General features: G+C 36.6%; 1 protein-coding gene across 40 annotated transcripts in view; it reads right to left on the reverse strand.

Moving 5' to 3' along the window:
* The window catches only part of LOC143238328 (protein phosphatase EYA1-like), a 241,022-nt gene that overhangs the window by 56,604 nt on the left and 158,544 nt on the right, over window positions 1-25,874 (reverse strand). For 20 of the 40 annotated variants that reach the window (XR_013020532.1, XR_013020531.1, XR_013020530.1 and 17 more), the window contains 6 exons: window positions 10,812-10,890; window positions 8,239-8,372; window positions 6,728-6,859; window positions 6,212-6,282; window positions 364-538; window positions 87-158 (listed from right to left, as the gene is read on the reverse strand). Coding sequence is in view for 36 of the 40 variants with exons in the window: in XM_076478456.1 (XP_076334571.1) it covers window positions 87-158; window positions 364-538; window positions 6,212-6,282; window positions 6,728-6,859; window positions 8,239-8,371 (583 nt within the window). In the remaining 4 variants the exon portion in view is untranslated. Of the gene's footprint in view, window positions 1-86; window positions 159-363; window positions 539-6,211; window positions 6,283-6,727; window positions 6,860-8,238; window positions 8,373-10,811; window positions 10,891-12,170; window positions 12,808-15,149; window positions 15,233-22,188; window positions 22,242-25,874 lie in introns of those variants that run through there. The other 20 variants (XR_013020529.1, XM_076478438.1, XM_076478442.1 and 17 more) reach the window with 5 other exon arrangements.

The following is a 25,874-nucleotide window of genomic DNA, read 5'->3' on the forward strand; positions in this document are numbered from 1 at the left end:
GGGCCAGTTAAAAACTGAGAAAACAAAATTGTGATGTGATAATATAATAGTTTGTAATGCTAGATAACACAAAACTCAAACCATACCTTTCTTAATTGTTCCATTTGTTGTGTCGTTCTTTAAGGACAAGTTACTCTCTGGATTAAATTGAGGGCTAGCTGCAAATGTCCAAAAAAATTGTAGAACTTAAAAACATTGTTTAATAGGCAAGAAAAATCATAATATCAGATTATTTTAAATTGTTTAACTGTCTAATGTTATGTCACAGCTTAGAAACCATTTCGTACGTATTTATGTCATTGTATACACACAATTTATAATCATAAATGTTACATTTTCACTTATTTCGTTTCTTCAGCTTACCTCTGTTTGAAACATTGGGTGTTGGCCCCATCTGGTAAGATGTGTTTGTTGGAGCCCCAGTCATTCCAAGAGAAGAACTACAAGTAGGTGACTGAACACACGGACCGTATCCTTGTGATGGGTAATAAGTGTACCCAGTTTGGCCGTAGCTCGTGTAGGAATTATAGTCTATTGCCTAATGAATAACAAGATACGCTGATTTTTATGACACGCTAAACACGTCATACTATTGAAAGATAACCACAAACATTTACTTCAGAAAAATAAAATTTAAAAGAACGGCTAAACCTATAGGGTGGATAATTAAAATTATTTAGGAATTTATATATATATATTTTACAATTTTTAGTTTATTTTTTACCGTTTCGTATTATTTCGGTGGCTTCTAAATAGTTGCTAAAATGGCGCCAATAACCTTCGATTCCCAGTTTCTGTCGTCCACTAAACATCTAATTGTTTTCCATTTTTTGTACCATTTTGTAAACAGTTTGTACTATACGTTACATTGCAAGATTTGAAAGTGTTTGCTTTTTGTTTTGTTTTTTTCTGGTTGAATTCTAATCCGAATAACACAGACGCAGCAATACAAAACGTTTACGGACATCAAAAGCATATCTTCAGATAATAATCCATCAAGATATTTTTGTTCTATCAGTGATAGATCAAAATCAAAGTGCCTTGTCTCTCACTGTGTTAATGGATTCAGCGAGTGAAGATAAGAACATTACGTTTCTTGATACTGAACTTGTGTCAACAAGTTTCCATCTTCTAGCCGTCCTGCGTTACGAGTGAAAATTTCTATTGGGGGAGTCATAAATAGAGCATGTATTTACATTAAAATGAAACAATCCGTTGCCCAAAGTTGGTGGGGGGGGGCAGTAAGTTCAAACAGTGTATTCACTAGCTATATATTAATAATTTTTAAACAATTTTCAGTGCTGACTGAAGGATAGAAATAATTATGTAAAGACCACGAACAACTTTGGGAAAAACAACAACATGTTTACGCCTTTATCAAGGGTCTACGAACGCGTAACCAGTAACAAAAAACAGGGCTGGGTTGTTTCGAATTTCCCGTAAAGCTATAAGAGGGCTATCTGCTCTAGCCGTCCCTAATGTTGCGTGAAAGACTAGAGGGAAGGCAGCTAGTCATCATCACCCACCGCCAACTCTTGGGCTACTCTTCCCAACGAATAGTGGGATTGACCGTCACGTTATAATGCCCCACGGCTGAAAGGGCGAGCATGTTTGGTGTGACAGAAGACAGAATACACCTACAACAATATAACTGAAACGTGTAAGTAATACAAATATAACCGAACGGTTTTCAGTTGTCCACCATAAAAATGCATAAAATTAATAATAATAATAAAATGTGAAAAGTGCCATGCTTTAAAAACTATTTATAACTGACTTACGAAATATTTAACAAAGTGAAATATGTCCACAAACAGTTTTAATTTAGATAGTTCTACTGTTTTATAGAGTCTATTAGGAATGCAGATGTTTATATAATAAAACTCATAACTCGCGAAGTTATTAATATTAAAAAAAAAACATTGCATGCTGTCTGTATTCCGTTAACTAGTGAACAGGCTATAGAATAAACAGAATATTATATTCTGAATGCTGTTTTTATTATAAAACTTTCAAGGACAGTATGGTCCCCCATTCTCATATATCTGGGATTTACTTGTTAATTCATTAACCAATTGCAATTTTATCCAACTACTGAGATAGTAGTAGCCCAGAGTTGCAATTCATGTTATCAGAGATCAATAACCGCGAGTTTCTATTCATATTTTCAGAAATTAATGTGCCCCAAGTGTCCATTCACGTTCTCAGAGATGAATAACCCAGAGTTTCTATTCACATTATACATATCAATATCCCAAGTTTCTCAGGTAGCAGTAGCCCCTTCGCTCTACTTCTTACATACACAGCTATCAATAACCCAGAGTTTCTCAGGTATCAGTAGCTCTACTTCTTACATACACAGCTATCAATAACCCAGAGTTTCTCAAGTATCAGTAGCCCCTGGGCTCTACTATTTATATACAGTTATCAATAACCCAGAGTTTCTCAGGTATAAGTAGCCCCTGGGCTCTACTTACATACACATCTATGAATAACCCAGAGTTTCTCAGGTATAAGTAGCCCCTGGGCTCTACTTACATACACAGCTATGAATAACCCAGAGTTTCTCAGGTAGCAGTTGCCCCTTGGCTCTACTACTTACATACACAGCAATCAATAACCCAGAGTTTCTCAAGTATCAGTAGCCCCAAGGCTCTACTATTTACATACAGTTATCAATAACCCAGAGTTTCTCAGGTATAAAGTAGCTCCCATGCACATCTATGAATAACCCAGGCTCAGGTATAAGTACTTACATACACATCTATGAATAACCCAGAGTTTCTCAGGTATAAGTAGCCCCTGGGCTCTACTTACATACACAGCTATGAATAACCCAGAGTTTCTCAGGTAGCAGTTGCCCCTTGGCTCTACTACTTACATACACAGCTATCAATAACCCAGAGTTTCTCAAGTATCAGTAGCCCCTGGGCTCTACTATTTATACACAGTTATCAATAACCCAGAGTTTCTCAGGTATAAGTAGCCCATAGGCTCTACTTACATACACAGCTATGAATAACCCACAGTTCCTCAGGTATAAGTAACTCCTGGGCTCTACTTACATACACAGCTATCAATAACCCAGAGTTTCTCAGGTATAAGTAACTCCTGGGCTCTACTTACATACACAGCTATGAATAACCCAGAGTTTCTCAGGTATAAGTAACTCCTGGGCTCTACTTACATACACAGCTGTCAATATCCCAAGTTTCTCAGGTATAAGTAACTCCTGGGCTCTACTTACATACACAGCTGTCAATATCCCAAGTTTCTCAGATATAAGTAGCCCCTAGGATCTATTTACACACACAGCTGTGAATAACCCAGAGTTTCTCAGGTATAAGTAACTCGTGGGCTCTACTTACATACACAGTTGTCAATAATACAGTTTCTATCCATATTCTCAGGGATCCTTGATCTCCATTTAAACTTACACGGACTGATATAAACAATGCCTATCTATTTATATATCTATCTGACCATCTACTCATTCCATGAGATAGGAGTTACTCACCCACTAAACCACCCATCTGTAGATAACACTTCTTGTGTAGATTCTTGTTCTACCAGTCACTATCGTCTTTGAAAGCAGTCTGTGCCAATCCTCTAGCAGAAGTCTTCCCACTAAAATAAACCTGGTCTTACAATTCTTACTGAGTATGTCGCTCCTCCTAACCCTCCCCCCTACTGGCACAGCGGGTTTCAATACCCATGAGGGGCAGAACACACAGCAAATTGTGTAGCTTTGTCCTCAATTACAAACGAACAAACAGTTTCTCTCCTTCTAAATAACCAATAGACACTACAACAATCTTATGGCATCTCACCCAACATGATTGGCTGATATTTCGTTTATAGATTATATATACATGTATATTAATATACAAGTTTTCTTTATATGGGTGTGTTTCAGTGTGAAACATGTTATTAGTAACTGATATGATAAGGACTTGGTTTTTTGGTCTTACTGGGAATGAAATACAAGTTTTCTCCATTCTTCAACGATTTAATCACGTCAGAGTTCAGCGAGTGAAAGAGGTTCAACATGTAACTGACAAATGCGCGTCAGGTGTCAAGCTGTAGTAAGATGAGAAACAAAAAGAAGACGGAACAACCAACGGAGAGATCCGGGACTACTACAGTGCCCAGTTATACGATGAACCCATTTACACAATATTCAGTTTGGTTGTATGGTTTTAAGATACATTACAACCAGTCCTTCATTAGCACAGAACTCTACCGAATTTGTCAGTCCTTCTCTCTACCGAATTTGTCAGTCCTTCATTAGCACAGAACTCTACCGAATTTGTCAGTCCTTCAGAATTTGTCAGTCCTTCAGCAGAGAACTCACATTTGTCAGTCCTTCAATTCAGTCCTTCATTAGCACAGAACTCACGAATTTGTCAGTCCTTCATTAGCACAGAAAAAAGAGAAGTCTTGTTGTAAATAATTAGCAGAGAACTCTACCGAATTTGTCAGTCCTTCATTAGCACAGAACTCTACCGAATTTGTCAGTCCTTCATTAGCACAGAACTCTACCGAATTTGTCAGTCCTTCTTACTAAACCGATTTAATTGTCATTTTGTTTCTCGCTCCTATAAGTTTCTTTCTGCCTTTGTTACGATCAATCTGCTAATTGGAGAGTCAAACCCAGTAATCTACTTGGGAAAGCTCTTCTATCCTTGACGGACTCCTCTCTACTTTAATAAAAATGTTGGAACTCCTAGCATTAGACAGCTTGAATGTTAACACATTATGCTGTTTGTTTCGTTTAGAAACTCCACCCAGTGGCACAGCGGAATGTCTGTGGACTTACAACGCTAGAATCCGGTTTTCGATACCCGTGGTGGGCAGAGCACAGCCTTTTGTGTAGCTTTGTACATAACTACAGACAAGCAATCGTTAAACAATGAGGGAGGAATACAGTTAAAAGTTAATTATTACGAATGTCAAGAAATAATAGCAGCTTAAAGATTTACTACAGTTCTACAAGCAGGATAGACCAAATAATGAATGTTTTACACATTACGAACCTCAACACGAGTATCACTGAAGATGGAGGTTGGCACGTTTAAACATTAAAAAGTTTTTTTTTCCAAAACCCTCTGTTATTTGTTATAAATTCACTCTTACTGTAGGCCCGGCATTGCGTGGTGATTAGAGCGCTACGCTCACATTCTGAGGATCGTGGGTTTGAATCTTTGTCACACCAAACATACTCGCCCTTTCAGCCGTGGGGGCATTATAATGTTTCGGTAAATCCCACTATTCATTGGTAAAATAGTGGCTCAAGAGTTGACGGTGGGTGGTGATGACTAGTTGCCTTCCCTCTAGCCCTACACTGCTAAATTAGGGACAGCTAGCGCAGATAGTCCTCGTGTAGATTTGCGCGAAATTCAAAACAAACAAACAAATAAACGCTCTTATGTAAGATACAGGCACTTAAAAAAGTAAATGTTATAAATAAAGACAAATCCAGAGCGCCGTGTTTGAAATTATTATAATTTTAAAACTATTTGTTCTAGAGGAAAGAAGCTTCACCAGAGATTGATCGAGGATCACACGTTTTATAGAGAAAAATAATACCAGACATCACAGAAATTGTTCCAACACCATGATATACTGTATACCTTAACTGTATAACTGTATACCTCAACTGATTTTCTCGTAAACTACTATACTTTTACTTACCTTCTTTTGAAAATGTAAAGTTGGTAAATGAAATAGAATGGACAACATTGTTCAGAATATTATGAGGACCATTGAAACCTAAGCAGAAAAGGTTACACTTTTTAGGATAAAACCTACGATTTTAAATGTGCTCTGGGGATAATTAGTTCTCCTATGATAGGCAATTTTTAAGATACAATCATTTTATTTATAGAGTGTTCTTTATAAACAGCCCCCGTGTTTAATAAACATTTACTCTATTTAAAGTAAACGTATATAAAACTTTACGAGTGTTTAAATTGTTTTATATCATGGACCCCTTTGAGAATTTAATTTGAAAGTTATGGACCCCCTCCCAAGAAAAATTCACATAAAAACATGTGCATACACGTACACACATAATAATGGAACGAAACAAAATCAGTTTTTTTCGCTCTCGGTTTACGGATCCCCTGAACTCCTAGAGGGTCCACAGACCACCGATTAAGAGCCCCCACTCAATTTAACAGATCTCCATTATACTGTAAAAAGTACGAACCTGTTGGGAAGAACTGAAACCCTGTGCGTTGGACGCAATTCCAGGAAAGGTGGAAGATGGATACATTGTTCCTGAAAAGAAAAAGTCGAAAAAAACAATCGTAAAATGAAAACAGTTGTGTAGTCTTACTGAACGTTTTATAAACAAGAAAATATTCATCACAAAATATTATACCTATAATCTATTTTATGATCAGAGTATTTTAAATAAAAATACGAACAAAGTTACAATAAACAATGTTCACTTCAATACCAACTTCAAAGTGTAATTAAACATTTTAATCTAATCGAAATGAGTAAATCGGTCGTTCGGTAGAAGCAACTTGGATCACAAATTAACTTCGATATCAAGACAATAGATGTTAGCACACGATTACTCTAGTCTGGGTCGCTTGGATCTGGAATCGGTGGTTGTATGTTATTCAATAGGTCTGTGTACAACAAAGCATGTTTTCCATGTTTAATAACCATAATATTTTCCTAAACAATATTCACAATATCCAAAATAATATCTTACCGTAATTGTAGCTGTTCTGTGTTGAATGAGTCCCACTGCTAGTTCCAAAGTTGTTTCCATAAGGAGATAAGTATGTACCTTGTGGTATAGAAGGAGAGCCAGGTTTACTCTGCTGCACAAAGGTTCTTGCAGCTGCAATAGAAAAGTAGTTCTGTAATCCACCCATAAGAATAACAAATCTGTTATCTCTTTTCCAGTGACCTCTTCACCGGACATAGAAAATAACGTGACCTCTTCAGCAGTCATAAATACAACAAGTGGCGTCTTCACCAGTCATGACCTCCAGTAATGTAGTAGTTTGTCTGCGGACTCACACCGCTAAAAACTGAGTTTCGATATCCGTAGTGGGCAGAGACATATAGTCAGTCTATTGTGTAGATTTGTGCTTAAATCTAAAGAAACAAATCACCAGTCATGAAAACTAACTCGCAACCTCTTCGACGGTCCTGAAAGCTAACTAGCGACCTCTTGAACAGTCCTGAAAGCTAACTAGCGACCTCTTTACTAGTGGTAGTAACGAATTCACAATATTGTCACCATTCTTAGTAACAACCTTACGACCTCTTCTGTAGTCATAGAAAACATGATTTCTTCATCATTACTAACACAATCTTCAAAGACTAAATTTATACGCTTGAATCATACTGAACAAGGAAATTTGACCAAAATAAATACTTTTAGTCTCTTTCAAGTGCTGAAAATAATACCAGTCAGCTAAAACATAAGACTGTTGAAACACAACTGTCTTATGCTAGAAGATATATAAAGAAGCCTCGACAGTCACCTTAAGATTGCTCACGGTCTCCATAATAATAAGACGCTGCAACCAAATTCTATAAACAAGTCCAATTAATGACCTTTTATTAAAGGTAACGGATGGGAAAATGTCCTTTCAGTTTGCCTAAATAGCGCTTTTGGCCACCGTACCAATTATACACTAACTGACATGAGACATTATCAGTAATACTAGAACAACTATAGTGAATAACAAGTCTAGATATGTCACAAAAACAACCCTGTCAGTCCACCTGTTACATGGCTCCACACTCCATGTCAGTTATAGTCTCAGAGTAACTATCAGTCCACTTCTCATACCGTTTCACAAACATAATATAATCTCGGAATAGAAAGTCGGTAATTCCTCCACTTGTTATAGAGATTCATATTCCATATCAATTTCGACCTCAAAGTAACAACTCTAACTAAGTGAACTGTAGAACTTTTGAATTTCCTTTAGAATATGAGAGAACCTTGTTTTATTAAAAAAAAAAAGAGACAAACAACTTATCGACCGATATTCAGATGTTTTAACAGCATGCTGAAAAATACTTTTAACTTACCTACCTCATTAATTAATTAACAAGTTGTTTGTTTTATTGTTGTTTTTAAGGGGAGTTAAACATTCTGAAAGATTGTTTGTCAGTATTTTTATAAAGGATTTCATAGTTTCAGTTGTCAGACAGAGAAGTCTGTAATTAGATTAAGCTTTGATTTGGAGATAATTAACTCACCAGTCATTCCGTATGACTGAGAGAGGACTCCATAAGCCGTTCCTTCTCCCATGGGCTGGGCGCTGTAGAAGGCTGTACTTGGTTGAACAGGATAGGTAGGGCTTTGTGCGCCCAGCTGTGAGTAGGCCTGCATGCTATAAAAAATTGTTTTAAGTAAGAGCATCGTTTCCAACGTTCCTTGTCTGACTTCTAAATAGTTGATGAAAATTACAAATGAAAAACAGCCACCTTGCAAATTATAAACCATGAAGTAAATATTAGTAGATAATTTGAAACATATATATACACATGGGGTGAATTAGATAACACCCATATTTAAGATTACTATACCTTAAAACTTATCCAAGAAAACAAAATTCTACCAAAGACACGTTCGAAAACAATGGTTTTATTTGGGACAGTTTGGACGTGTATAGTGAATTACTTCTAAGCCTTTCGTTCTTCTCAATCAACACATCAAGCCTATATCGAAATGAAAGGACTGTAAACATAATCGGATTTGGATAATGTTTATTGATCGTCGCCAGAAGCTGCATGCTGGCTCATATTATTATCCAAATCTCTCGTAGTGTTGTGAGAACAGCAACGGCTGCAGGCTGTTTATGTCCCCCCCCCGGCAATTTTGATAACGTAATACTTGTACAAGTTTGGGCAAAATCCATCTCAACTTCAGGTATCTCGTCGACAAGATCAAGGCAGATTTTTATACGTACCAGTGAGCTTTTGACCTTCGGCTCATAACCTACTAAAATTAATCAATCTGGAATTTTACATGTAGTACCTGTCGTATAAAGTTTGTCCATCCAGTTCCGAAATACAATATTTACAAAGTTGAGAAAGATTTAATATATACTAATGACCTTATAACCTTGATCGTTTATCCATGAACCCCAAAACCAAATCCAGAGCTTAGTATCTAATTTGGCCAAAATCCATCCATCCAATCTAGCGATGTCCTATCTACTAGGTCAGAAGGGCCGGATGAATGATGGATATCCGGATAGCGGTGAATCAACCTGTCACGCTGTGTTTCGCAATGGGGATATAACGGAAGCAACGCAAAGTATGTGACAAAAGCGATTTTTATATAGAGTAGAATACAAATTTTTAAACACCCTCCAACGCAACACATTAAATTTGTAATCCACTCTGGTTATATTACGTTTCTCTATGAAAAGTACTTTTTAAAGATATAATCATGGAATAAATATGATTGTTTCTGATAATCGTCCTGTGTACGGCTAAAATTGTTATGACCACTGAAAGACTAGTTTGTGAAACACAATGAAAACTATTTACTGCAGCTAAATATCTACCTTCTTCACAGTAATAGCCACACTTTTAGTATTTTACTATCTGTTTTATTATAATTTTATTAAACTGTTTACCAGAACATTTCTCGTTTAGTAAGCTTCTAATACTTACTATAGTTGTCTTTATACGATATGGCTACAGCTTAGACAACTGTGATCCCAGATGTTAGTGTAAATTGGATTCACAACTGTTGCAGCTGAACTTGACTACAATATAAGTAAACAAAGGCTAATATAATATGATAAAGCGGCCCAGCATGGCCAGATGGGTTAAGGCGTTCGACTCGTATTCTGAGGGTGGTGGGTTCGAATCTCGATCGCACCAAACATGCTCGCTCTTTCAGCCGTGGGGACATTATAATGTTACGGTCAGTCCCACTATTCGTTGGTAAAAGAGTAGCCCAAGAGTTGGCGGTGGGTGGTGATGACTAGCTGCCTTCCCTCGAGTCTCACATTGTTAAATTAGGGACGGCTAGTGCAGATAACCCTCTTGTAGCTTTGTGCGAAATTCAAAAACAAACAAACAAAATATGATAAAATATTTTGAAGCACAATTTGAAATGAGTAGAAAATTAATCTAACTACAGTAATAATAATTATATTTTTAATTAGGTAGAAATAATAAATTTGGATTTATTGAGAGCAAGTACACCGACTTTTGTCAAAATCCAGCATTCAGTGTACTATCCAAAAGTAAGAACTTACTTACGTATAAAAAATAGAATATTTGTACGTGTAATATTAAATGGAACTACGAGATATTAATATAAAAATTGATAGAACAGTGTTATAACTTGTGACAAAAGGTAATATCAATAATAAATGATATTATTAATTAATATAATATTCATATAATTGAGTGAAATATTTCATTCGTCCCGGACAATAAAATCACGATACAGATTATCGGTATTTGATGTCCGTATTGTTTCCCCATGACACAATGATGGAGGATGATAAACACAGCTTATCACTGATAACAGGCGGTTTATTTTTCTTTTCGCTTTGGTTTGTTATAAATTTTGCGCAAAGCCACACGAGGGCTATCTGCGCTAACCGTCCCTAATAGTGAATAGTGGGATTGACCGTTACATTATAACGCCTCCACGGCTGAAAGGGCGAGCACGTTTGGCGTGACAGGGATTCGAACCCGCGACCCTCAGATTACGAGTCGCGTGCCTTAACCATCTGGCCATGCCGGGTCTCCTTTTCGCTTTATTATAGTTATTACTATTATATCACCCTTTTTACACCACTTACCTACTGTAATAATAAGAACAGGAGTAAGGCGATGTGCTGTAATATTCTAATGCCGCCACTTTGCCACTTGGTGGTTCACCTGCAATAAAAATGTGAAGTTAAAAAACAAACAGAGAAGGAAGAGCGTCTGCGTTCGAGGTTAACATTTATCTGGTATTCCACCATGGGTTACTGAAGTAAGAGTTCTTTTAACAGATATTACGAATAAACGTATATTTACTGTTAGAATAGTTAGTTTTAATTCTACACCTAAACTATTGTAATATAGGCTAGGCGTGTCCTTGGTGTTTAGTATATCCCGGACTAGGAAATCCTAGGGTTCGTGGTTCCCATTGCTGCAAAAATGCGTTACGCACTTTAGGCTTTGAATGCGTTATAAGAGTGGCGGTCAGGTTCTACTATTGGTCATACAAGAGTAGCCTAAGGCATGCGGTGAATTCTCTTCATTATCTGCCTTCCCTCTCGTCTTACTTAATCAAAATTACGACGGTTATACCCAGATACCTCTGATATAGGTTGCCCAGAAATTTTTAAGATAAATAAATACACTAACTTATTGGAAATGGTAATTACGTTTGAGATCTAAATTATCGAACAACTTGTCTTCAACTGTCAAAACTCGTACAATTTAAAACAGACCCAAACATCTACTGGTAGAGAATTCTCGACATTTTATATCAATACAGAAAAAGCAAGTGTGAACGATTCCTGTTTAGGCTTAATTATACTACAGAATATTCAGGAAATTGACTATTGGACATATTACCATTAACTACATAATCCTCAGTTCGTAGTAGCAAGAACGGTTTATAATTTAAACAACAAAAAGAAATGTCAGGAAACAAAGCACAAATTAAAGTTATTTAAAAATATTTAAAACAAATTATAATATCCATGAAGGAAACATGCATATCTCCAAGTAATAAGCAAAAAAACTGACGTAACGGTCTTAGTCCTAACTAGTTTGGGGACATCCAGCGGCAGGCTCTTACGGCACCTATATTGGATAAGCATGTTCGGCGACGAGTACGCGACCTCACCACGACTCTCATATTGTGAGTTGAGCGCCATGACTATTAAACCATGCTTGACCCAACCAGAAGACTGACTAAATACGACATTCTTGTCTAGTTCACAATAACGTTCAAGGATTTAATTAAATTATGATCAATGATTGCAATTAGGCGAATTAAAAACTTTAATTTGAAACAATAATTCAACAACAAAGACACTTGAGTGTTTATAAAAAATACATGTATTTTAAAACTAGGGCCATTACTGATAGGTGAAGCTCAAATAAAGGATTTATAATCCCGCATAAAGTTTATAAAACGATTGATTGTATACTACCTGACATACCATTTGTGTGCAAGATATGAAGGCATGTCGTTTCCAAGGGAATAACAGAGGATCACATCCAAAAGTCATCCCTTGTGTCACCCACCACCACCAAGGGTGCTAGGGGTACATGCCAAGTTTGATGACAATCGATCCTCATATTATAAGCGAACACAATGCACGAGGAAAACATAAGAGCACTAGAGTGTGACGCGATGGGTCAAATCCAAACGTTGGCTCTCTATGTCTCTCTCTGGGAGCGTCTAAGAATACGTACTACGTTTAGTGATAACCAGCTCAGAGGTTTGCGAGTTGTAAGTGGACGGACACACACACATACACAGACTTTTGTCAAATAATTATTTATGATTTTGATGTTTTCTCAACGCCTAAATATTAACTATACTATTTTCTTTTAAATCTAAGACTAGTATGAAATTTACAAAATTGTTACATCTACACACAGTTCAATTCCAACAAATTATCTGATAGATGTTGTGTGACTTCTCGCGTTAAAACGACTGCAACTCACTAGTCGAGAGTTCTGGTTCTGAGAATATCGCAAAGCAAACAAGACTACAGCAGGGAGATGTTGAAAAGAGCCCACTGTTTGTTTAACCTCAGAGATGCGGGTGTAAGTTTGTGCGTGAACAGCTCGTGCATGAGCGATGCTGACTATTACACGAAGACGCGTGGCTGAGGAGTGACAGTTGATTAATTAATAAAGTTTACTACGGACACGGATTGATTCTTCTACACACGAACCAGAAAATGCTTCAATCTTTATAATTCAGAAACATATCTGTAAAAATTGGTTTCATGAAGTAAAACCTATGTTTGATTAAAGAACGATTTGAAAAAAATAAATTCGGTAAAACTTTAACAAAAGATAATAAAAATGTACTTAAGTAAGCATATAAAAATATATGTAACAAGGCAACTCCGGTTTGGGTTTGGTTTAAGCACAAAGCTACACAGTTCTGTAGCGTCGTAAGTCTGAGACCTTCCGCTGATCTACTGGGGCAGGGGGGTTGGGGCACAACTATGAAGGGAGAATTCTTCGCTGCATGGGCTCACTTGAATAAAGGAGTTGGCCCACATTAGATGTTAATTACAAACTCGACACTAGTAGCAAACGTTACTATACTTCTGGTGAAACGGTTAGCCACTTTTGTCAAGTTTAAGTGATTCGTGCTGGACAATGTGTGCAGTATGATAGTGGACTATCATGCTGAAAGAAGTATGGTCCTTCTACCACAGGACTTTATCAAGTCTGGTCAGCACCATACTATGGTATGGACCTTCTCCATAAAACTGCATCAATACTAGTAAGCGCAGATTTATCTACAATGCTACAGAATGATAAATTTCATGACTCACTCTCTGAATTGTTAAAAGCAGACCAATTTCAAACTTTAATCTGTTAAAAAAAAAGGCTTTTACACAGTAACACCCAAGACTTTTCCTCGGTTACATTCGAACCAAGGGTTTTCTATTCAAATCAAAACATGAGGAAAGTGATTCAGTACTCCAACTAATGGACTTCCGTGGTTCTCAGTCCTTAATTCGATAGCCAAATACTGCCCTTCAATCCTGAACCCTTATTATAGTCCACGATAACGAACGAACATAATGCTAAACACGTGTCTTAACAAAGCGTTGCAAAATTAACGGAAAACAGAAAGGAAAATCATTTCTGACCCCAGAATAATTAATGGTACAGATAATACATAATGGTATTCCATATTAGAGAGTCCAATATTTTTTTCCGTTTAATTGGTGAATTATCAAAAGTGGATTTGCGTATCACAAGAAGAGTTGGAATGTTTTATATGGTTACTCTAACAAACTATATTCTCTTCCCCCATAGCATCCTAACTACATCTAACTGCTTATAGCACCTGCTATCATTCGTCAACCCTTGACAACAGTACACTATGGGATTCGTCCAAACAAAAAACGTTCAGTGTGAATACACCCTTAAGTAAGTGGGATGTGCTGTCCTGTCCTGATAATATAACGTATACGTACAAAGAATATTACAGGGTGCTACATCAAGAGAGATGTATGTCAAATGTACGACAGAAAAACCTGCAGATTAAATATTAATTTCATTAAAATGCGTCAGCGTTATAATAAACAAGTGTTCTGTAAAGCTTACATTTAATGTGGATTTATGCACTGGAGAAAAAGAACAAGCAACCTTCAAAATATCAGTGTTTTTAGATCTCTAATTTATATCAAACATCTCCAGCTGTCGAATGAAATATAGTTTAGAACTACAAAATCAAGGCGATAAAACTTCAGGATACGAATCCTGAACATTTTTCGTTTCTCTAATATTGAAATTTAGTTTGTAAGAATGTCTACTCGAACGTACGAATTTGGTCAACGTTTCCTAAACGATAATAACGGTAAAAGTTGTTCGTATTCCACGTGTCCACTATTACGTAACTGAGTAATGCTAATAGCAGAGCATTTCAACAGAAGAGGCTTAAGACCCCTCTATTTAAAGCATGAATAACCAGTTGTTTTTTAAACATAACTTACATATATCTTGTGCAGAAAAGCAGCTGAGAGAACGAATGTTATGCTAGTACATTATATACAATAATAATAAACAACAGAGAACGATTGTTCACTTGTTGAAATATCCATAAGTTTGAGACTATGAAGTCAGTGTTCAATCGATTTTTACTGCTAAACATCAAGCAATACCACGACACCAAAGATATATTTTTTGTTTTAATGCAAAGCTACACAATGAGCTAACTGTTATGTGTATGCCTTCTAGCTAGCCTGAGGACTCGTGCTTAATGTCAAGTACAGCTGAGATTAAGCCTACTAGCATCCTTTAAGTAAGGTGTTAAATTTGTCATCTTCAAGTCTACCTAGTTTTCATAATCTACATAGACCAATGTAAACAACACCGAAGTTTGCAATAAAAAAACAAGGGACATAAAAATACAAACAACAATAGAAAGGCAGTGTTAGGGTTACCTTAACGTTAGGCATAATCCGAGATCGTTTCTATTCGAATGTTAGAGACGAATATTTAAATTCCACTAATGCTCCTGTTTCTTCTGAAATAAATAGAAATAAAATATTAAGTTCATTCAGCACTGATGAAGGAAAACATTTTAATTACAGTCATGCAGTAAGTCAACAGTGACACCTAGAGTAGAAAAGTGGGATATTTTCAGTTTATTACAACTATGAGGCGTTGTGATTCTGTTGATTGTCAAAGTTAGTTTATGTGTTCTCAAGTGCTACACAAATATGACTGGGTGTATTAGACGCTTGGACTTAAACGTGAAACGGCGAGTGTTTATGAAATGCTTGCTCCCACCGTTTCATGGAAATTACCCGTAGTGTTAATTATTCAACTGTGTATTTGCTTATTTCAGAAGTTTCACGAAAGCTACACAAATAGAGCTGTCCCTAACTTTGAACTAGTAGGATGTTATGTTAGTCGACAGCACAAATGGCCAACTGTTGTTTGACCGAACAGAGGGGCTGACTTTACCGACTCTCTTACAAAAAAAAACCATGACTACAAAGTACGGAGCGTGTTTTAAAGGCCACAGACTAACAGCCATGTATCTTCGAATTCACAATCTAGAAACTATAACTGCTGGATCACACCCATGTCACGAGCACTGTGTGTCTAAGTGATGATAACGTGCTAAATTAAAACTTGTTAAAAACTCAATGATGTAGAAAGCTTGTCTATATCTGTAACAACAGACAGACTTTCTGATACGTTAACAGTATTGTTACCAGTAACAACTGACAAACCAATGTAGCTTGGCGAACAATGATCTGAAATAAATTTGGAGCAAGTATGGACAGAGGTATAACATCGATAATGCGAGTAAAATTCAGTTTCGGTTTCAAACTATTTATTGCGATAAAAAAAATCCATTCTGCGAATACATTTACACAATATCCGATTGTTAATTTTCGTTTGCATAGTGATTTATTTCCTAGTATTTTTATTAATATTCATTTATTTTCCAAAATTACTGTTAAAAAGAATTTATAAGCATTAATTGTTAGTGAATGTGAAAACAAGACTCAAGAAACATAATGTCTATGTTATTATGAAATGCATAATGGTTAAGGTTTCTGGTGTTTAAGCTCGGTAGTAACACGTTTTTTTTTTGTTTTTTTCATTTTCAGAAATATCCATTGCATGTAGCGGAATGTTTGTATAGGTTATTTCCTAAAGGTCTATATGGATGTATGACAAAATATACAGCCCACTTTCGAACATGACCTAATTCTGTAGGTAGAAATTCAAGGACCATTTCTAAAATAATTTAGACTTGAATATGAAGTTAATATGATACTTGATTATGTTAGAACATGGGTCGAAAACATTGCCAAATACCATGATGACCAAGGTGAAGTCGTGTAACTGGATGCACAGGTTAGAAACTTAAAACTACAATGCAGGTTTAGATCAATGTTGTCTAGTGGCTGACAATGAAGGTATAACTGGAAAATACTTAGAGGGCAAAAGAGTTTGCAGAAAAAGCTAACAGGTAAATTACAAAGAATGACAACGTAGGTTTTCAACTCATTTAGACAACCGAAGTTTAGAAGATGAACAATTACTTAGATCTCCTTATAATTAAACTAACTCTTTCACAGAGTAAACTAAAAGAAACTCGTATCAAGAGAAAGGTAAACGGCAGCAAGGAGTAGAAAAGCGTCTAATAGTCGGTCAAATAAAGTGTCGTGAAAAATCATTAAGAACAAGTTAAAACTGGAGAACTCCAGCGAATATTAGATTACGTTGTCCAAAGAAGTACAAATATTGGCTGAAGAAATATAGTCAAGACAAAAACAAACATCCCCATAACATAGGTTAATAGTTGGTGAAGTGGACAGAAACTAGAAAAAAATGCCCCTCCCCACCCAAATAAATGTAAATGATTAGTAAAAAACATAGAAGACAAGAAAAGAATGCCCTAAAACCACGGGTTCACGGCTGTTAAATGATAGAGACTAGAAAAAGAATGACCAAAACCATCAGTTAATCGTTGGAGAATTCTAAAAACATAGGTTTGTGGTTGGTAGAAGAGATTAGAAGCTTTTAAACGAATGCAGAGTAAAAGGTTTAAAAACACACAAAGATATGAGCAACAAGAACGTACATAAGTAACCAGAGTAGTTTGGAATCGTCATAATGTGAGATCACTAAATTGGTTAAAAGCGTTGGTGTTTTTTTTTTTTTATTAATACCCAAAGTAACAACCTGCACAGAAAAAAAATGAACATCCTTTGTTTGTTTTTGAATTTCGCGCAAAGCTACACGAGGGCTATCTGCGCTAGCCGTCCCTAATTTTGCAGTGTAAGACTAGGTGGAAGGCAGCTAGTCATCACCACCCATCGCCAAATCTTGGGCTACTCTTTTACCAACGGATAGTGGGATTTATTGTCACATTATTATGCCCCCACGGCTGAAAAGGGCGAGCATGTTTAGTGTGATGGGGATTCGCACCCGCGACCCTCAGATTACGAGTCGAGCACCTTAACCACCTGGCCATGCCAGGATGAATATCCTCTACTAACACGTCTGTTTATTTTGTTGAAATTCGCGTAAATTTGCGCTAGTCGTTCATAATTTAAAAGTGACAAACTAGAGGGAAGACAACACCGACCATCAGTTCCTGTGCTACTCAAACTGAATGATGGGATTGATCGTACCGTTATAATGTTCCCACAGATGAAAAAGTGGTGTTCGGCGGTGATGGGATTTAAACACAAGATATGAAATATTGCAAACCGAACACCTTAGCTACCAGGTCTTGCTAAACAGGTCGAGTTAAACGTGTCAGACATAAAACATATATACGCACACATATACTGCCAAAACATACTATACCACTGTCTGATACAGCTAATTTTTACGAAGAAATCATATATAGGTCAAATTCATGAACTATGAGAAACATGTATATAAATCATATCCGTCCGCAGCTACGCAATACACAAGCAGATTTATCAGCTAAACAGTTCGGGGGAGTTAAAAGATTCAAGAAACTAAGTAGTTTAAGATATCACTGTGTCGAAAATACAAGTAAGAGGTTAGTAGGTATGGAGGTGATACACATAGGAGCACCCCTAGGGTGTACAAGAAAATACGGAGTGAATACTATTATGTAACATAGGGAAGGGTTGTGAATACTGGGGTCCAGGAAAACCTGAAATGGACGGTAATAAAACAAAGTGGAAAATAATTACTGGTTTTTTTCCAAAGGAAATGCAAATACAGAAAATAAATGTAATGTTACGGCTCTAACTTAAGCCTAATAAATAAATAAACACTTTCCCCTTTGTATTATTACTGGTATAAGTGTAATTAGTATCTTATTTAATGTGCTTTTTCTTTTCTCCATTTCATGTTATTAGGAACACACAACGATAATTACGCTATGGTTGGGCTAACGGAAAGTGTTATATAAACACATATGAAAAACGCAGTAACAGGCAACATAGATGAAAAACGTCACTCGTGCCTGTTTTGTTGTATAGCTCTCCAGTACTTTGGGTAACAATTATAAAAAATATTAAACTAATTTTATTAATGGAAGCAATCTAAAAAGAATTAGATAGAACATTACTGGGATAAATTTTATAAAATTCGGTTCGGCTAAACAGTAAAATGCATGATATACTATTATTTTTCTGCTTGCTCGTAATTTAAAGCTAGATATACGAAATAATGCATATTAATTGAAGAATCAAACTCTATAATCAAAAGTAATGAAACTGAAACTCACATTAAAACAAGTATCCTCGTGAATATTTTTTTTACAACCTAAGCAATTACTTTAAAGAAGATTGTCTGTGTGCGTGTCTGCTTACAACTAGCAAACTGCTGGACCGATTATCACCAAACCCGACAGGCATTTTTGGACCTCCTGTTGTGAAATGGTATAGGAGGACGACGTTCAGACTTGCCCCTGTGTCATCTCCAAGAAGCCCTTATTTCGTTCCCGTGCGTTGTATTTACTCGCAGCTGGTGAACTGCTAAACCGATTATCACCAAATCGGGCACCTGACTTTAGGGTCCTCAAAGAAGTAACATAGTATATCAACGTCCAGGTATGACCTTTATTTTTCCCGTTATCAGGCAGTAAACGTTAAACAGGGCGTCGTTTCATTTGGGTTTGGATCTGACATTTATTACAGTAATAGGAAATAAAGAAAGACCCAAGAGGGGTTTTATTATGAAAACTAGTTACAATGAAACAGATCTCTTTATAAAAGTAGTTGTTCTTACATGGATAACATCACCTGTTTTCAACGACTCAGTTATCCTGTGGTGCTCGTTAGACGTCTCATTTCTTACGGAAAAAGAATTATTGGAACAGCGATTTCAAAAGACAAACAAAAACCTGCCTAGCTCGATAGTTGAGAAACACACAATGTAACTATAACTGTTAATGCTCCTATTTTTAAATTACCTTAAAATATCGTGTAAACTGTTTATTTTTAGAGTAAAGTCACAGTGAGCTAATTACTGTGTCCACCGCGGGGAATTGAACACTGGATTTAAGCGTTTTAAGTCAGTAAACTTACCGCTGTCCTACCGCGATATAATGTAGGCTCTAATTCCAGCTTACATTTGACGCCTAACTTACAACGGACTGTGAAAAGTTATTAAGGTACCACCTTACTTCTACAAAATTTAACTCCCTCAGACAGCTTCCACGTGATTTAATGGAACACTAGAAGATCGAGTTAAGGATACACACGTTGATGGGTCTATGAAAGTACATGTGCGTTTGGGAAGTGGTGGTTCATACATACATGTAGAGAGAAATGTCACAACTTCTTTGTTCGTCATACGATATTTCTGGATTTCATGTACAATATACTAACGATTCAAGCAACATACTAGTTTACTGAATAAGATGTATTGGAGAAAGAGTGAAGAACAATCAAAAGATATGAAATAGCTCAAAGTCCTGATACTTGTCCAAATAAGCCAGCTCAAAGTCCTGATACTTGTCCAAATAAGCCAGCTCAAAGTCCTGATACTTGTCCAAATAAGCCAGCTCAAAGTCCTGATACTTGTCCAAATAAACCAACTCAAAGTCCTGATACTTGTCCAAATAAACCAGCTCAAAGTCCTGATACTTGTCCAAATAAAAATTCATGACATTAGTGGAAAAGTAATTCTACAAAAATAAAGCGAACACAACTACGTCGACTTTTAGGTTGATTGATTGTGTAGCAGAAACGGATAAAAGCCAATAGCAGTCAAGCCTAAACGATATAGTGTTATAGGGCCTATTATTACATTTGTTATCAAATTTTATAAAATTAATATCTTCTTCTATAACATGCAACCCGAAACAGCATTTTCCTTCTGAGCTATATCTGATGAAAATATATAGTTTTGATACTTTGAACTAAGAATATGTTATATCTTGATTGTGTACGTGTTTAAATATACGTATGTACATACCCCAGTGGAGGCCTAAGTGTGTGCATGCAAGTTTTGGTAAGAGTGATTATAGGCCCATGGTTTGAATCCTAATTTCAACCTCAAACGAAACTCACTGCGAATCCAAGGGTACATGCCAAGTTTGGTTGAAATCAAAAGCTATAGGCGTGAAAAACATAAACAGTTAACACTTCTGTTGACGTGCCCGCACTGTAAATTTTAAGGATCATCGGTCACGGACCATTGTCCTCAAAACGTGAACCACTCTTGGGGTCTGTGGGGGCTTCGTTAGACTGACGGTAAAACCCCACCATTCAGTCAAACAAAAGCAACCAAAATGTTAGTAGCAAATGTTTTCCTCTAATCAATCAGGTCTAAATGTAAACACAGCTATCCTAGTACTGCCCTTGCATGGGTTTGGGCGAAGATTTCGAAACCAAATACTTGTATACGCATCTAAACACATTATAAATCTACGACAATATCTGAAGCTAACGACCAGTATTTGTGAATTATATAACTAAGATACACTGTTATTTCATTATTGGATAGAATGTAAAAAAGAATAAATTGACACGTCTAAATGGAATTTTTTTCTGGTTTATTTTGAGCAGGGTTTCCAATTCCCACCACTTTACCATACCTACTTCCTCGAGTATGTGTTTTTCTTATAGCAAAGCCACATCTGCTGATGTTTTTCTTATAGCAAAGCCACATCTGCTGAGCCCATCGAGGGGAATCGAACCCCTGATTCTAGCGTTGTAAACCCGTAGACATACCGCTATACTAGCGGGGAGCTACTGCTTCGAGTGGTTTTATATTTACATTGCCATACGCATGGGGGTTAAGGCGTTGGACTCGTAAACTTAGGGTCGCAGGTTCGAATCCCGGTAGCACCAAACATGCTCGCCCCTTTTAGCCGTGGGGGCGTTATAATGTGACAGTCAATCCCATTATTCGTTGGTAAAAGAGTAGCCCAAAAGTTGGCAGTGGGTGGTGATGACTAGCTGCTTTCCCTCTAGTCTTAAATTGCTAAATTAGGGACGGCTAGCGCAGATAGCTCTCGTGAGCTTTGCGCGAAATTAAAAACAACACAACAAAAAACCATTAATATTCGAGTTCCGTTTACAGATGAGTATTTAATGCGCGAATTACAGTATCCTTCCACGGTACTATTTCATTGTTGTTAATTTAATTATTGCGTCATGAAACTCAAAACAATCGTATTTAACTTTTATACACCCTGTGCAGTGGAGTTAAAGTTAGGCTAAACGTCGCTCTAGTTTATACCGAAAACTTTATGAATTTTGTTTGGCGTGTAAAAAATCTTAAATCATAAAGAAAATTTTCTTTAAGTGGTTAAAGTGATGCGTTTAACGTTTTCCTACCTTCAATAAGGATTAATGTTACTGATAGTTGCATAATTCTCGAAGAGTAAATGAAATAAATAACGAGGGGGATCCTATTGAAAATTCAGTAAATAAATAAACCGTAGACGTTATTGTAGTTAATATTAAAAGGTATCTGTAACACTTAAGTTTTGCAAACTGCAATATATTAGCACTCTCTGCTTACCCGAGTTCTTGCGTGCATTTTGTCACGTGACATTCCGCCTTTCTGAAGCACCGTGTGTTCCTAGTTCATTACTGTCTAATTTGACGCAGGGTGCTGTATATTTTGGTTTCACGTATTACCAGTATACACCAAGAAAACGCAAATCAACAGACATGTATTTCTACATGACAACCTTTTTTTTTCGTGGTGTTATCATCACATATGACGTAAGCTTCTAGCCACTTCCGGCGTTAGTTAAGTGCCGACAGGTCAGTGTCACGACTTTCCTCAACTTCCCACTCAACTTGGAACAAACACTTGCTTTCATAAGGTTCCAACGGAATGGCCGTTTTTCACTATGCCACACTCCTGATTTTTGCGTCAGAATATGTCATCTTCCAGGGCCACATCAGCCCTCACAAGATTTAAAACTATTTCTTTTATACGTTGTTTGTTCTCCACAATAGTATATTGAGGTATCTTTAACACATTTGTTAGAATGACAAACAACTCGGCGCTAGATTGCGTAAATGTTTATTTTTTCCTCCTCTTACTTCGGTGTGAGCAATTAAATTCTCCAATAATTTCAGGAAAAATAAGTAGCCTTTCTTGTTTATTTGTTTTTTGAATTTCGCACAAAGCTACTCGAGGGCTATCTGTGCTAGCCGTCCCTAATTTAGCAGTGTAAGACTAGAGGGAAGGCAGCTAATCATCACCACCCACCGCCATCTCTTGGGTTACTCTTTTACCAACGAATAGTGGGATTGACCGTCACGTTATAACTCTCCCACGGCTGAAAGGGCGAGCATGTTTGGTGCTACCGGGATTCAAACTTGCGACCCTCAGATTACAAGTCGTACGTACGCCTTAACACGCTTGGCCATGCCTGGCCAGTAGCCTTTCTAAAAATCGATCAATTTCACTCACATACATATCATATCAGCCAACTGAATTTTTATAGATTTTAAATTATGATACATAAGATTTAAGCAGAAAATCAACTTTTTTAATCCAACAACAAAAACAGAAATACGAATAGATCCGATTGAACCAGAGTTCAGTGACCTTTGTGAACTAGAGTTTCATATGTAACCTGTAACTTCACTGTACTGTTTACCTAAATGTATCTCCCTTCTATTGGCTTATACATTAAAAACTGGGGTTCGATAATTGTAGTAGAAACAGCACAAATAGCTTATTTTGTAGCTGTACGCCTATGATAATTGTGAATAAGTTTATTCTTGTTTTATTAGGAATGTTCCATGGAACTTTCCTTGTCTATATAGTTATGATCACATTAAATATGTTAAAAAAATTACTTGTAGGTCCTATAAAAAAACACGTGACAACAGTAACCTCTGAAACTAGACTGTATTAGATTGTCAGTTTACCTTCAAGAAAATATAATAAAGGTTAAACAGATATTTCAATACTCCCGACGTTTCGGATTGGGACGCACTTCCTTTGTTTACTGTTTAAAATCACCAAAGTATCGGCCCAAAATGTTGGGAACATTTTTTTTACAGTATGAGCTTCTCCCAATGTTTGTTTGTTTTCTATTTCGTCGTACCACAGTGGTTTATTTAACTGATTTTCTTCAGTTAATGAATCTGTTTCATTAACAATAAATTGCTAGTTACAACGAGCAGTACTGAATAAGTATTATTTAAATGGGTCTGACTAGATTAACTTATCTAAAAGGGTCTGACAAAACGAGATACTCAATGACGTTGGGTCTTAGCACTGGTGTGCAGCTTCTCCATTTACAAGGTATGTTTATAATCAGTCAGTGGACAGTATTATGAGGAATCTTTAGTTTCATACGTGTGATAGATTAAAGTACAAACGTTCAAATGTCCAAAGTGCTTTCAGATACATTCTATGGGATGCTAAAAAGGATCACTTGCTGGTCCATCCACAATTCCTGCGATCCATGCTTAAAATATTAATCTATTATAATCCTGGAGTGAAGAATACGAGCTTAGTTCTACAACAAGGCAAGGCTGGGTCCGAATGAACCTACGAACTACTGCATAACTAGGTCCAGTTCGTTGTCAGTATATGGTCAAGTGTAAATTACACTTCTTGAAAGCAGTAAGACCAGTACTTCTTTTCATTTTAATGTGTTACATGTTCGAATCCACATTCTATCAAACATCCTCACCATTTCAGCTGTGGGGGCGTTATTATGTAAATTAGGGACGGATAACGCAGGTGGCCCTCCTGTAGATTCAAAACAAACCAACCCATATTAATCGTTCACATCCTACCTGTACCCTCAACTATCATGCATATTTCATGATGTTTCACTTCTACTATCAAAAAACAAATAGGAAAACTTAATCAGCTGCAGATCTAAAGCAAGAAATTTCAACCTTACATAAACTAGTTATTTACATATAATCAAATTTAACCGACTCAAACCCAGATAAAACCCATTAACGTAGCTGACCTTTCTGAGCCTTACTTGCATTTACAATTTACATTCTATTAACCTGAATGTACTAAAATAAATTGCCATTTGAATAGCTCAGACATGTACCACAACAAAAATCATACCACAATGTAGTCTTAAAATCACATTCCACACAAACTGGATTGTTTTTATTTCTCTGCTCTCTTGACGAACAAAGAGTTTGTTTGTTTATTTTGAATTTTGCGCAAAGCTACACAAGGGCTATCTACGCTAGCCGTCTCTAACTTAGCAATGTAAGATTAAAAGGATAGCAGCTGGTCATCACCCCCCAACGCCAATTCTTGAGCTACTCACTTACCAATGAACAGTAGGATTGAACATCACTTATAACGCACACATGTGAGTCGAACGCTCCAACCACTTGACCATGTGAACAATACAGGGCTGGCGACTTGAATACCACGTGAATCAGTGGACAAATTAAGCTCATAATAGATTTATTTACAGACAGACCTATTAAGAATGATGAAAAGTATATTGAATATCTTCTGTTACAGTTTAAGAAATATTTTGTACAACACCCGTTTCCCGATTGAACAGCGGTAAGTTTGCAGACTTAAAAACCTGAAATCTGGTGTCCGAGTTCCGCACTGGACAATAAGTCTTTTGTCAAGAACACAATCCTAAACAAAACTTTGGATTCTCTTTGACGAAACTTGCTTTACCTGTGACAATTGGGTTTTTAAAAAATCATTAATATAAATAGGAGGTTTCCTTTATAATCAAGTATAAATAAAGGACGTCTAATTAACACTCAAGTTCGAATTCGAAATTCGTTTAGCAACAGCGTGAGAGTCGTAAGGCGAGTTTTATTTCACAAAAGATAACTAGCAAAATACGGCTGTATTGCCTTTTTGAGTTAAGTATTCATCTTTTACTCAAATACACCAAGATATTATACAGCTGGCATACTAAAACTGAATGCTGTATTATAATTGCTTGTCGCCACCCTAGTTGCAAACTATGTTTCATACGAAGCAAAACGTTTCTTTCCACTCGTTCAAGTCAGCGTACAATCGGCCTTTCAAGAACACCTAACTTCAGCTTTCTCTTCTTTCTTTTTTTTTCAAAGGAAATTAAGAAGTAACAACCACAAGGAAGACATACACGGTTACACGTCTCTTTTTTTTTTTTTTTTTTATATAGCCTTAGCCCTCTATCGGTGACCGAAAGGGAACTAAAACCGACAGTCGTGAAACTTGCATCTTTATGTCACTACAAGGAAACAAAG

Source organism: Tachypleus tridentatus, chromosome 13 (assembly GCF_004210375.1).
Source record: "Tachypleus tridentatus isolate NWPU-2018 chromosome 13, ASM421037v1, whole genome shotgun sequence".
Classification (NCBI taxonomy): domain Eukaryota; kingdom Metazoa; phylum Arthropoda; class Merostomata; order Xiphosura; family Limulidae; genus Tachypleus; species Tachypleus tridentatus.